The 14902-nt window shown below is 44.8% G+C and overlaps 1 protein-coding gene across 1 annotated transcript in view; it reads left to right on the forward strand.

The window, feature by feature from the left end:
• The window catches only part of DHX15 (DEAH-box helicase 15), a 65371-nt gene extending 54753 nt beyond the window's left edge, over nucleotides 1-10618 (forward strand). The window contains exons 12-14 of the mRNA XM_040419026.1: nucleotides 3400-3590; nucleotides 9500-9669; nucleotides 10053-10618. Coding sequence (XP_040274960.1) covers nucleotides 3400-3590; nucleotides 9500-9669; nucleotides 10053-10170 — 479 coding nt within the window. The 3' untranslated portion in view covers nucleotides 10171-10618. The remainder of the gene's footprint in view (nucleotides 1-3399; nucleotides 3591-9499; nucleotides 9670-10052) is intronic.
• Nucleotides 10619-14902: the final 4284 nt, after the last annotated feature.

Genomic DNA, 14902 nt, shown 5'->3' on the forward strand with positions numbered 1-14902 from the left:
GGGTGGCCGTCAATATAAATGCCTATTCTTGTCCGCAAAGTGCAGACAAGAATAGGACATGTTATATTTTTTTTAGTGGGGCTGTGGAACGGAGCAACGGATGCGGACAGCACACAGAGTGCTGTCCGCATCTTTTGGGGCCCCATTGAAGTGAATGGGTCCGCATCCGAGCCGCCAGATGCGGATCCAAACAACGGCCGTGTGCATGAGGCCTAAGTCTTATATTCCCCTTTAAAGAGGACCTTTCACTAGTTTAAAAACTAACTATATCAGTGGGCAGAGCGGCGCCCAGGGGACTCCCAGGCTATGAGCTGTGCGCTACGATTGGCCAGCGCTGCAGCAAGGGACAACCCTAATACAAAACTCTGCCCCGTACAGCAGAGGGAGCTGCAGACACCGGAGCCTATACCGGGCGAACGGAGCGGCGCCCAGACATACTAGTAAGTGCAGGGGGACCCCTGGGCGCCGCTCTGCCCACTGATATAGTTAGTTTTTAGTTTTTAAACTAGTGAAAGGTCATCTTTATCTAATCAGACACCCTACACATGCGGTGGAAAGGAATATCCTGTGACACAAACAGGAAGTGACATCAGTCGCCTGACACAACCATTTGTCACTTCCGGTGCAGTTCCACTAACAAACACCCAAGGCAACGATAATGTAAAACAAGATGACGACATACCTAGGGCATAATGTAGTTGTCAAGGAGATGATCAATCTTTTCCTAGAGAGGAAAATTGAAGTATGGAGCGATGTCAGGTACATAAACATATACTCGTCATTGCCATCCGCCCATAGGAAGCCCCGCCTACAGTCATGTAAGCGCTCATGCTCCAATCGCGTTGCGCCACATCACTGTTGGTCATCAGTTCGGGCACCTACCACACATCACATGATCGGCCTGGTCAGGTCCTAAAGCACATCATAACATTAATCGCTAAATATTATAAGCCAGCCCCAATCGGTAGATAGATGAGGTGTAGCATAATATCTATGGACAAACCCCAAATGATCAATACAGAAGTATATCACAAATATAGTATATGGGTGAATCATTAGAGGGATATTTGGTATATGTGTATCTATAGCAATCAAAAAAGTCGACAGTATATAGTCCATATGTGATACTACAAACCCAAAGTATGTGAAATAAATTATATATAAAATATATATAGCATCCATATGTGAAACCTTCAGTATATAAGCTTCCCTACATGAATATCGATATGTATCAATAAATACTATAAGAAATACATAGTGTAAAAATATGAACAATAAATATTAATGATAATAAATGATTGAACAAAATAAGCCAAGTGCATGCATGGTGAGACAAACATTGCTAAAAAAAAGTGACATAAATTGCTCAGTGCAAGTGTACAAATGTCAACATGCAAAAAGTGCAAATAAGATAAACATCCTGCAGAGGTATGTGAGTAGAGCCTGACTTAGGGTACTTTCACACTTGCGGCAGGACGGATCTGACATGCTGTTCACCATGTCGGATCCGTCCTGCGGCTATTTCGCCGTGCCCCTGGGCCGCCGCTCCGTCCCCATTGACTATAATGGGGGCGGTGCACGGCGAAAGGCCGCCGGACTAAAATTACTGCATGTCAGGTTTTTTAGTCCGGCGGCCTTTGGACCGCAATACACTACGGACGTGTGAATGGACAAAGGTGGCAGTCATTTCCGTTGGGACTGCAAAAAAAAAAGTCTAGAGGAGCAAGTCTTTTAGGCCTCATGCACATGGCCGTTGTTTGCGTCCGCATCTGAGCCGCGGCTTGGATGCGGACCCATTCACTTCAATGGGGCCGCAAAAGATGTGGACAGCACTCCGTGTGCTGTCTGCATCCGTTGCTCCGTTCCGTGGCCCCGCAAAAAAAATAGAACATGTCCTATTGTCCGTTTTGCGGACAAGAATAGGCATTTCTACAATGGGCCGTCCGTTCTGTTCCGCAGATTGCGGAAGGCACGCGGGCGGCTTCTGTTTTTTTGCGGATCCGTGGTTTGCGGACCACAAAAATCGACACGGTTGTGTGCATGAGGCCTTATTCAAACACTGCATTTGAAATGGGCTCTTGGCTCAGGTGGGAGCCTACCTCATTGATATAATAATTCCATAGCTGGTGATGCAACAGTGGGACGCCAGCATAGTGTATCATGTGTACATTATTATGGCTGGTTCATCCTTACCTCATTTATGATGACATTAAAGGGGTATTCTGAGAGTTTATAGCGGATGACGACGTATACGTCATCAGTATCTGATCTGTGGGGGTCTGACACCCAGGACCATCTGCCAATCATCTGTTTGAGAGGACACCGGTGCTCTCTGTAGCTTTTCCTAGGATATGTTCTTTGGTCACAGGAGTGCCAGTGCCTTCTCAAACAGCTGATCGGCAAGGGTCCGGGTGTCAGGCCCCCACTGACCAGATACTGATGACCTATCCTGAGGATAGGTCATCGGTATTAAATTCCTGGAAAAACATTTGAACAAACTGTCTTCCTGCATTTAAATAAATTGGTGTCCCAGGTACCGCTGTGGGGTAGGGTGCAGCTTTATTCACCATTGTGGTATCATCTTTTATTAGAAATCTGTGTTATGCAGTCCCTGTATGTAACTAGTTACCACCATTCTGCTTGTCGAAGTGGTGTGTCCCTACACAGTCTGCCCCTGTCAGCAGGACAGTCTGTGAGAACTGATGACACACAGTTGTATAACGCGAGTAACAAGAAATGTATTTTCAGTGGAACGCAAGTATTGACTAAAATAGATATATTAGAGGTACCAGGTCCTCTTGAAAGCGCATCTGTCAGCAGCTTTGTGCCTATGACACTGGCTGACCTCTTACATGTGCGCTTGGCAGCTGAAGACATCTGTGTTGGTCCCATGTTCATACTGTATGTGCCCGCATTGCTGAGAAAAATGGTTTAATATGTGCAAATGAGCCTCTAGGAGCAACAGGGGCGTTGCCGTTACACCTAGAGGCTCAGCTCTCTCTGCAACTGCCGCGCCCTCTGCAATTTTGACAAGACCAGGCAGTGAAAACGTCGCCCAGCCTGGTCCTGTCAAAGTGTGCAGCAGTGGCAGAGAGCTTAGTTTCTAGGAGTAATGGTAACGCCCCCATTGCTCCTAGAGGCATATATTCAGCAATGCGGACACACATGAACATGGGACCAACACAGATGCCTTCAGCTGCCAAGTGCACATGTAACAGGTCAGCCGGTGTCATAGGGACAAATCTGCTGCCCTTATAAAACCAGGTTAATGTTACATCTGCAAATGACCCCAGTGCTCTATTTTAATGGTTTCTTCACCCATAATGCAATGTCATTTGTTGGACTGCTTGAGCCTGTTTTTTCCATTTTCTGATCAAGGTGCTCTTCTTCCTCCCCCAGACCACGAGTCGTCTCAGTGGAGTTATGACAACTTCATTAACTACAGGTCCCTGATGTCTGCAGACAATGTACGGCAGCAGCTGTCACGAATCATGGACAGGTTTAACTTGCCACGTAGAAGCACAGACTTCACCAGCCGGGATTATTACATTAATATCAGAAAAGCCCTGGTTACCGGCTATTTTATGCAGGTACGTTTCAGCATCTGGAAAAAGGGAACTTTAAATTCCTGCCTTTAAGGTTGAGTTCAGATGGAAAATAAATTGCATAAACGGTTATGAGAGTCTCTAAAATCATATAACAAGGTCTTTTAGGAATTGATATGTGAGAACTGGAGGGACTGGAGAAAGTACAAGCAATTAACTCCACATAAATGGATCCTGGCCTCCCTACTGATCTGTGATATGAGAAGATTAACTCTCTATGTGCTCATCGACTCCTGCTCTTGTTTAGATTTTTATTTTTTTAAGCCACTTTCATTAGATGAAATTATCAAGCATGTGGTGCATTGTCAAGTATGTCACCTCAGATTTAGGGAAATGTTGCATGCAATGGGAAGTATCTGCCTGTCTCCGGAGCACTGGGGATTAATCGTGAAGGGCTCTTTCAGATCCATTTTCTTGACTTTAGGATATTGATGTATCTGGATTGCCTGATTATTGCCTTTATTATCTAACTAGTAGTCTAAACTCTTAAAGGGGTTGTCTCACTTCAGTAAGTGGCATTTATCTTGTAGAAGAAGTTAAGACAAGGCACTTGTTATCCATATTGCTTACTTTGCTGTCTGGATTCATTTTTCCATCACATTGTACGCTGCTTGTTTCCATGGTTACAGACCACCCTGTAATCCATCAGTGGTGGTTGTGCTTGCTCACTATAGAAAAAGCACCAGCCTCTCTGGTGACTGGGAGCGCACATGGACTACTGCTTTTAGCTATATTGTACAAGCACGACCACCACTGCTGGATTGCAGGGTGTCCGTAACCACGGAAACTAGGAATGTATAATGTAATGGAAAAATGAATCCAGTCAGAAAAAAAAGCAATATGGATAATAACAATACATTAGTAAGTGGCTTGTAAAAAATCTCTGCATTACTTGTACATTCTAAATCGCAGCCTATATCCTATTCCAGTGCTGCATTCACAACTCAACAGCCTTCGGAACTGAAATCTCCCAATATTACACTCTGGTTCAGTTTCTTCACAGACCATGGTTGGTCATTTTCATTTTGCCTGTGTGGAGGAGGAGAGGCAGGCCAGTAGGGGACAGGTTGCAGGAAGGGGGGACATATAGTTCCTCTTTTCCTTGTTCAGGGCCTCTTTCACACGAGCCTATCAAAATCTGTCCTTGTTCCAGCTCTGGAATATGCACGGATTCCTGGAACGTACATGCGTGTTCTTTCCTTCCTGAATGTTTTATTCACTCCTATAGACTACAATAGGTGTATCTGGAAGCAAATAAGCACAAAAATGGGACATGCTCCAGATTTCAAATACTGATGGAAATACTACCCATGTGAATAGCCCTTTTAATTAACGTGAGCAGCAGATTCCTTTGCACAAAATGTGTGTCATATACTAATTGGAAATACGCTCATGTGAAAGAGGCCCATCTGTACAGGACTTCAGGGGCAGGGTGTATTATCGTGGGATCTGAGGTTTGGAAAAAAATACACCGAACATGACTTGGGGGCATAAAGATTTTACTAAAAGATATATACACAGATATAAATAGCTAAAGTAACAGTCACCAAGAGTCGTCAAACGGATGGGCTCGCTCCAAAACGACCAGTGCCCAACATATCACTCTGCTGACACCCATATGATGCCACTAGAGATGATGGTAGCAAGACATCTTGGGCTGAATTCACACTTCAGTTATTTGATCAGTTATTTCAATCAGTTAGGCCTCATGCACACTAGGGCTGCAACGATTAATCAACGTTATCGATAATATTCGATAACCGGATTAGTTGTCAACGAATCACGTTATCGAATAATCGGCCGATTCGTTGCTATGCGGGCGGTCAGGCGTTATGCCTGCGGGTCCTTGAACTTTAGATCACATCTTTATTACCTTACAATGAATCTCCAGTAACAGGCAGAGCGGGCGGCGGCGTAACGTCACTTACTCATGTGACGCACATGCTCCGCCTGCTTCATTCATAAAGTAGGTGGAGCAGGCGCGTCACGTGAGTAAGTGACGTTACGCCGCCCGCTCTGCCTGTTACTGGAGCTTCATTGTAAGGTAAAAGAAGATGCAGTGATTTAAAGTAAAAGTTACTGCCGGTTAAGGAATACTGCTGTGAGCGGCAGGGCCAGGGCTGTTATGGGGAGGGGGATCGGTGTATGGCACTGTTATGGAGGGGGATCTGTGTATGGCACCGTGGGTGGCACTGTTATCCCCCTCCCCATACCAGTGCCACCCACAGATCCCCCTCCCCATAACAGTGCCACCCACAGATCCCCCTCCCCATAACAGTGCCACCCACAGATCCCCCTCCCCATAACAGTGCCACCCACAGATCCCCCTCCCCATAACAGTGCCACCCACAGATCCCCCTCCCCATAACAGTGCCACCCACAGATCCCCCTCCCATAACAGTGCCACGCCACCCACAGATCCCCCTCCCCATAACAGTGCCACGCCACCCACAGATCCCCCTCCCCATAACAGTGCCACCCACAGATCCCCCTCCCCATAACAGTGCCACCCACAGATCCCCCTCCCCATAACAGTGCCACCCACAGATCCCCCTCCCCATAACAGTGCCACCCACAGATCCCCCTCCCCATAACAGTGCCACCCACAGATCCCCCTCCCCATAACAGTGCCACCCACAGATCCCCCTCCCCATAACAGTGCCACCCACAGATCCCCCTCCCCATAACAGTGCCACCCACAGATCCCCCTCCCCATAACAGTGCCACCCACAGATCCCCCTCCCCATAACAGTGCCACCCACAGATCCCCCTCCCCATAACAGTGCCACCCACAGATCCCCCCCCCCCCATAACAGTGCCACCCACAGATCCCCCCCCCCCCATAACAGTGCCACCCACAGATCCCCCCCCCCCCCCATAACAGTGCCACCCACAGATCCCCCCCCCCCATAACAGTGCCACCCACAGATCCCCCTCCCCATAACAGTGCCACCCACAACTTGTTTTAATATGGCCTTTGAACATAATTTTTCAAGTAACGTCATATAAACCCCTTTTTCGTCATTTTGGTGTTTTTCCCCGATTAATCGATTATTCAAATAATCATTAGCTGCAGCTCTAATGCACACAAATGTTGTGTGTTTTGCGGTCCGCAAATTGCGGATCCGCAAAACACGGATGGCATCCGTGTGCCTTCTGCAAGAATAGGACAGGTTATATATTTTTTTTTTTGCGGACCATGCAACGGAGCAAAGCATTAAAGTGAGTGGGTCCACATCTAAGCCGCAAAAACTGCGGCTCGTATGCGGACCAAAACAACGATCGTGTGCATGAGGCCTTATTGTGAGCAAAAACATAGAATAGGTGCAAATCTTTATATTACACCTGGTTTCTGAAGGCTTCACTACTGGTTATGGCTCCCAATAACTGATGGAAATAACTCGCTGAATAACTGAAAGAAATTGTCCTTACCCTGATGTCTCAATGGAGCTATGCTCTTTGTTCCAAAACTATGCCCATATCAACCAATCAGATTCCATCTTTCATTTCACAAAGGAGCTGTAAAAAAATTAAAGATGGAATCTGATTGGTTGCTATGGGCAACTAAGCCAGTTGTACTGTACACCAGTTTGATAAATCTTCCCCTCAGTGTTTTCTCATCTCCTAGCCCCACCCTGCTAGTACAGGTACCTCATACTGCAGAAATACAGCCAAGTATCGGGCATAACTACAGTTAAAGGAAACCTGTCACCAGTTTTATGGTGTCCTAACTAAGGGCAACATAAATAAGTGACTGATTCTCTTAGCACAATGCTGGGTCACTTTCTTTAATTGACCGAGTCAATCTGCCAACATCTTGTATTGAAAAGCTCCAGCTGATGATGATGAGTCATGAATATTTATGAGCTCCTGACTCTCTGCGCCCACCTGCTGCTGATTGACAGTTATTTTCCATATGAATCAGCAGCAGGGGAGTGGCTATAGCTGTTAATTAAATAAACGCTGGACTCAAATCAGCTCTCTAGCATGCAGTATCTTTGTGTGTATATTATGAGGTAACCATCTGTCACACCAGTAAGTGAATACATCTAAGGTACTTTTTAGTAGTTAATGATTGTATATAATTAGTCAGATTATAATCAAATATCCACATGACAGGTTCCCTTTAAATTACAAGGATTTATAGAGGAAGGGCCAATCAATAAAACCTTGCTTTACACATGGACTTCTGTGCATGTTATCAATCCCCCTTTGCCCCATCAGTCAGATCACTTTGCTCTGATTGTCATATGAGTGTCTAATCTAATCACCCCTCTGCACCTAATTAGGCCATTTATTAATGTCATGACCCAAGACATTTACTAGTGCCTGGTACACTGTGTCAAGTTGAACTTTACAGAAACCTCAATAAAGTTTACATTTTACACTGTCCCTACCTGATCTTTACTGTAACATATACAGGCCGCTTCTCTAGTGCTAATCATTGCATGCTGCAGTAATAGCAATAATGATCATCACTAGAGTGGAAAATCTAATATCTATCTGTTTAATATGTATGATAAAGATTTCTGACTCTGAGAAGACTTTCCTCTCACTGACTCTTGCTGTAAATGATCGCTTTCAGTTATATGGTAGGGCTCCTGCATAGGGCTGCATGGCATGGGGGCAGCAGTGATTCAATAACACTTGTTCACACAGCATGCCTTTGCATCATTTTCAGTTGCATTTTATGTTAAACATAACAGGAATAAAAAAAAATGTGTCAAAGGCCTTTAAGCCACGCCCCCATAACCACACCCCTTTTCCATCCATTTAAACTTGACCAATATTTTTTGTCATCTGTAGCAACTCACGTCATAAACGTAACTTATTTATGGGGTGCAGGAAACACCGTAAAATAAAACTATACCAGGCTTGCAGTCTTCCATTCATCTCCCCTACCCAACCCAGAATAAATAGTAATCAGAAATGGCACCAATGGAAACTACAAATTGTTCCACAAGAAAAACAGCCTCCACAGAGTTACGCCATTAAATGGTTGCGTCTTGGAATGAGGTGACACACAATTAATTTTGTAAATGGTGGTTTTATTGTGCAAGTAGTACAATATAATAAACTGTGTTAAAGAGGACCTTTCACCACTCCTGACATGTCTGATTTAATATATTCATGCATCCCCCATGTAATAACAATTCTGGAGCCTCTATTCTTATGGATCTATGTTGTGCCATTCCTTTACTATTTCTACTAGAAGTTATGAATGAACTGCTAGCAGTCTGCAGTAAGGGTACAGAGGGGAGGTAACCAGTTAGGGGGGGTGTACCTGCACAGACTGAAAATAGCAGCACTGATTGGATAGAGTCAGCCTTTGCAGGTACACACCCCTAACTTGTCGCCGCCCCTCTGTACCCTTACTGCAGACTGCTAGCTATTCATTCATACCTTCTAGTAGAAATAATAAAGAAACAGCACAACATAGTCATAATACACGCTCCAGAATTGTTATTGCATGGGGAATGCATGAAGCTATTAAATCAGGCATGTCAGGAGCGGGGGAATGTCCTCTTCAATACAGTATATGTACCCCAAAACGTAAAAACCTGAAACTCCACAATACACCAGGCTGTAGCATTGCTGCCCATTTTCTTTATATCTAGTACATATCTCCCAGGTAAATCTGTTTCTTCTTGGTGCGGCAGACGTCTGCGCGGCCGTGTTAGGTGGCGTAAGGGTTTTAATTTAGTGTGCTAGTTGTCCCCCGCTCTGCAGCAGTATAAGTCTTCTGATTATTGACCGTGCAGAGATTTGTCTATGCCCTTGAGCAATGAAGTGTAAATAAACTGTTTTCTGTCCTCGTGTAGCTTTTCATTGAGCAGCTTTGTAAGGATTATAATCCCTTTTTCATAAGAGTTGGATTTATTTCCTCTCCTAAGGTGGCACATTTGGAAAGAACCGGCCATTACCTGACCGTGAAAGACAACCAGGTTGTGCAGTTGCATCCTTCTACGGTTCTGGACCACAAGCCAGAGTGGGTCCTTTATAATGAATTTGTCCTTACAACAAAGAATTACATCCGCACATGCACAGACATAAAGCCGGAATGGTAAGTTTCAAGATTTCCCCCTCAGGTCATATTTTTCAAGGCAGCTGAATTCCTGTATTTGCAGGAGGCGTAAATGTTCATCCAAACCTCTGCGATAACCTACTGTGGTGAAAAAAAATATAGTGCATGCGTGCAGCCCAGTGCCACCCACAGTGGGCCGCAGCCCAGTGACGTCACCACTCGTTTCTAAAACTGCTGATCAGTGGGGGTCCCGAGTGCCTACTCTTGGCAATCAGATGCTGATGATCTATCCAAAGGATAGATCACCAGTAAGGAAAAGGCCGAGCATCCCTATAATTTCTACGGGAGGCTGTCTGATTCTAATAGCATCTTCCTCTGTTTTATATGTAATGAGTAATGTGTGTATGTACGTTTTATTTCAGGTTGGTGAAAATTGCTGCCCAGTACTACGACATGAGCAACTTCCCACAGTGTGAAGCCAAGAGGCAGCTGGAAAGACTCATTGCCAAATTTCAGACAAAGGAGTACTCCCAGTACTGAGGGTTCACGAATGAGTTTTTTTATTCAATTTTTTTTTTTTTTTGAGATCTAGAGAATGTGGACTGATAAATTTGTACCTTGTTGTGATGGTTCAGTGATGGCCTTGATCTGAAAGCTTTTTAATTTTTGTTCTTTCATGACGTTCTTACATAAATGAAACATTTATGGCTCCCCTTTGTGTTGACACTGTAGCTCGTACTGGAAACATCGATCAATGTTTTTGCAGTTTATTGGAAGTAGTTCTATATATAACAATACTCTGAGCATTTCACTAGAAATGTTTGAATCCGCTTCTGAAACGTGATCAGACCATGTTATGCATGAGCGTTGTAACCGGTGACATTCCTTTATAGAAGTTGTGTGAAATGCTACAACTAGTGCATCTGTAGTCCCAAACTTCGGCCTCAGTGTGGAGGCATCGGCTTCAATAAAGTCTATTTATACTAAACCAGGATGTTCTGCATCAGCTTCAGGAAAGTTGGAGTGGTTACTTCATGAACAGGTGTCAGCAGCCCCTAGCAACCAATCAGATTCCGCATTTCATTTTCCAAAGGAGCTGTGAAAGAGGTAAGGTGCAGTCTGGTTGCTATGGGCAACTAAGCCAGTTCTAGTTTACACCAGTTTGATGAACCTCCCCCATAGTGTATGAAAGCCTGAGCACCTGATCCCATACAAAACATTCATGTGTTCACATCACACATTTACTTTTCATTAATGTTAAAGGGATTCTGTCATGAGATTTTACCCCTATAGCCTAGGGGTAATATATAGGAATCCTAAGCTAAGCATCATCCGGCGCATGCGCACTTCGCTCCACGAAGCCGCTGCGCCGCTTACTCCTAGCATCAGGCAGAGCCTAGTGCGCAGGCACGGTATCTGGCAGAGGGACAGGTAGGATTGCGGAGGCAGCGCTGAGCTAGGGAAGGCGGCGAGGGGTGCGGCCGGGCACCCTGTATTAACGGACCTCCCCTTTGGCACCTTAAGTGAGTGACAGGTTATAAAAACCTGTTTTTTGTGCAAATAGAGCCACAATGAGGTTTAATAAGGCCTGCTTAGGATTCTTATTACTACTCCGGACATGAGCATATGTTTAGGTTATAGGGGTAAAATCTCATGACCGAATCCCTTTTAAACTTTTTATTGTTTTTCTATTCATTAATATTATTTTTGAACATTTTACTAGATCCATTAATAGTCTCTGCTCCTATGTCCTCTTGCGATCTGATTGGTTCAGGTCCTGATAACAGCACTTAGGCCTCTTGCACACGACCGTATGTATTTTGCGGTCTGCCAAAAACGGATCCGCCAAAAATACGGATGACATCCATGTGTATTCCGTATTGTGTGGAACAGAACAGCTGGCTCCTAATAGAACAGCACTATCCTTGTCCGTAATGCAGACAATAGGACATGTTCTATTTTTTTTGCAGGACGGAATGCACATGGAGTACCTTCTGTTTTTTTTCCGGACCCATTGCAATGAATGGTTCTGTAGACGGTCCGCAAAAAGAAAAAATACAGAACCGCAACGGAATGAAAATACGTTTATGTGCAAGAGGCCTTGGACTGAAGAATGTTAATTACTGGACCTTGAACCAGTTGGGTCCAATTGGCAGCACCTGGACCAGAGGCTGTTAATCAGATCTGGATGCCACCTTAAATAGGAACCCTGTGATCGCCAGGGGAAGAGGCACTGTAAATAAATGGGAGCTCTGACGCATATGTACATGAAGAGGTCACGAATGGCTTACACTGGTACTTCTGCTGGATATCTTCCATGGGGTAGTTGCACAATGGGTGGACTGGATCTGTCAGAACGAGAGTCACTGCGTGCATCTTGCTCGCTGATCTGGCTCATAGAGGGAGGGTGCCCCTTACTAATTGAAGTCAATATTCCCTAGTTCAGGGATCAGCAACCTCCGGCACTCCAGCTGTTCTGAAACTACAACTCTCAGAATCTTCCTTTCACCTCTTTGGGAGTTACACGAACAGCAGAGTAAGTGTGCATTCTGGGAGTTGTAGTTGCACAGCAGCTGGAGTGCTGGAGGTTGCTGATCCCTGCCCTAGTTAGTTACGCGTTAATCTGGTCACCACTGCAGCTCTTTATGGTGGTCATTCAACATTTAAGTTGTGGATGGCAAATCTTCTAGCGTTAAAGCTTTATGCAGTTGAATAGGGCAGAAGTATTTTCAACAAATCTTCCATGGGTGAATTTACCAAAAAAGTCCTCTGCTCGGAATCCTCCTACACAGAGCATCTCGCTGGAGGACCTGTCCTGTATTTCATGCTCCCCTGTTGTGGCGCTGCGGGGAAATTGAGCTCTGTCAGGCTCCCCCTCAGATTACAGCAGATCACTGGGGTCCCAGCAGGGGATGAGTTATCGGCTTAGTTTTAAGGGACCATTCTGACAAGTAAAGTTTTCCCAAATCGGAGAGGTGTAACTGCATGATTCAGATTTGTCATTGCTGAATCTTCAGCAATTTACTGGCAACCTATTGAGGAAGCTCTAATGGCTGTAACATATCAGTACAGTATTTTTTAGATATTTCATAGAAGCTGGTAGTCGCCTTGTACTGCAGGGCATGCTGCAGAAACCCCTTGTGATTGCCAACTGATCAGCTGCTGCTGGCTATACACTTCCGCCTACAGCGGCCACTACAGGGGAAACCTAGTGCACACATACCAATGTCTGTGCCTTTTGCTTCTATAGTCACTCTTCCGGTTGGAGGGTGACTTCATCAGCTCATGCGCTTTAAGCATCTTGATAGGAGGGAAACCTAGATGAGATGTACTGTGCATGCACTGGATTACAAGGCCAGACAACAGTACAATGAGGATGCCTGGCACTGTCACACAGGAGTTTGCCAAAGTCTGGAAAGCAGAGGAGCTGTGGTCCACCGAGATGCTTGAGCCCACCCCTCAGTGCACCAAAGGCTGAACGTGTATATGGAATCAAACGAAGATGTCTCCTGAATCACTAATCAGATTTTCTTCAAGTTTTAATCTGCAGGATCAACCCTACCAAACAATATTGTGTACTTGATTTAATAGGGTTGACAGGTCCTATTTAAAGTGGAACTGTACTATTGATGGCCTATCTGATATTTAATTAATGGGGGTCTAAACAATGGCCTCCCCACCAGTCAGCTGAATGAAGCGGCCATGCCACTGGCTGAAACAATAGTGAACGCTTTGTCCTCTTCACAGTCTTCTGATGCACAGCACTGTCCATATGCTGGTGAGATGTAGTACCAGGTCTGGCCACCTCTATGTATGGTGCGCTACTGACCCCTCATTTAACTGATGAAGAGGTGTCCAACCCCTGTCAGGCAGATATTGAACACTTATGCTAATTCCAGATTAGAGAGATGACCAAGACATGCTGAGAGTTGTAGTCTTGTGACAGCAGTGTAGCCACAGGTTGGAGAACACTGACTGACTTCATAGCTACACTAGTAATATTTTCTCACCATTCCAGAGATGGGCCCTCTAAAACCAGAATTTGTTAGGTTGCCCTCAACTTGAAAGGGGAGATCATTATTTTTCTTCTCTGGGAGTCCAGATGGCCGTACCACACGATGTGTATCGCAGTTAGGCCTCGTTCACATTTCTGTGTCTGTTTGACGTCTGTGTAAAAAAATCTATCCATGAAGAATCCGTGTGTCATCCGTATTCCACAGACACTACTTGGCTGAAAATAAATTTGCAGAACCTCTCCTATCATTGGCCAGTGAAAACGGATCGTCCATGATTTTCATGGACCCATAGACTAATGAGCATGTTTGGTCCACATCATGGACCAAAGTGGTGCATGTCTCCATGATTTCTTGACTGACTCAGGGCTCATGCATATGGACATAACAGTCTTTGCGGTCCGCAAAACATGGATACCGGCCGTGTGCGTTCTGCATTTTGAGGAACAGACTATCTGGGCCATAATAGAACCATCCTATCTTTGGTCATGATGCGAACTGCACAAAAAAACGGGGACAAAAAATATGCTCGTGTGCATGAGCTCTCAGTCAATAAAAAAAAATATTGATGTGTGAACAAACAAATTAATTTCAGTGGGTACATGTGGTGTCTGGAAAATGCAGAGACTGAAAAGTGAACAAGGCCTTACCACATGCCCTTTACAGGTATCTTTACCTTCTGGTATGTCACACGTTTCTTGACATATCAGAAAGGTCTTCCCTACTCCGTGTAACTTATACCGATCATTTTTAGGCTTGCTCTGCAGTTGCCTTATTTACGCTTCTGATTGGTTCGTCTGCCAGAAGTGTGGTTTATGACATTTTCTCACAGTGAAGATCGCCCTCTGCTGGCCAGAGCACTAATTACAAACACATACGGCTTTAGGAACTTAGCCTGGCCTTAGCAGGTGCGGAAGTAGGTATCAATAATGGAAGAGCCTGGCAAGGATACATGCATGAATAATTGGAAAACCTACATGCCGGGTGCTGTTTAGTCACCATCGAGATCACAATATACAATTCTCTTATCATATTAATTTAGATTGTGCCAGTGGAGAACACACAGAGACTGAGCAGGTGTTGCCCAGTTACTAGCCTACCATGACTCAATGGCTTTGATATGCAGTTACTGTAGATTGAATCCACTGGTATTGGAGGAGTACAGAATTTTCCAGTGAGCAAAATTAGCACAAATCGCTATGCCTGCTCCAAATGGCTGCTTTCATTTTATACCGATGGTTTGAGTCAACAAATAAATA

Source organism: Bufo bufo, chromosome 2, assembly GCF_905171765.1.
Source record: "Bufo bufo chromosome 2, aBufBuf1.1, whole genome shotgun sequence".
Taxonomy (NCBI): Eukaryota; Metazoa; Chordata; class Amphibia; order Anura; family Bufonidae; genus Bufo; species Bufo bufo.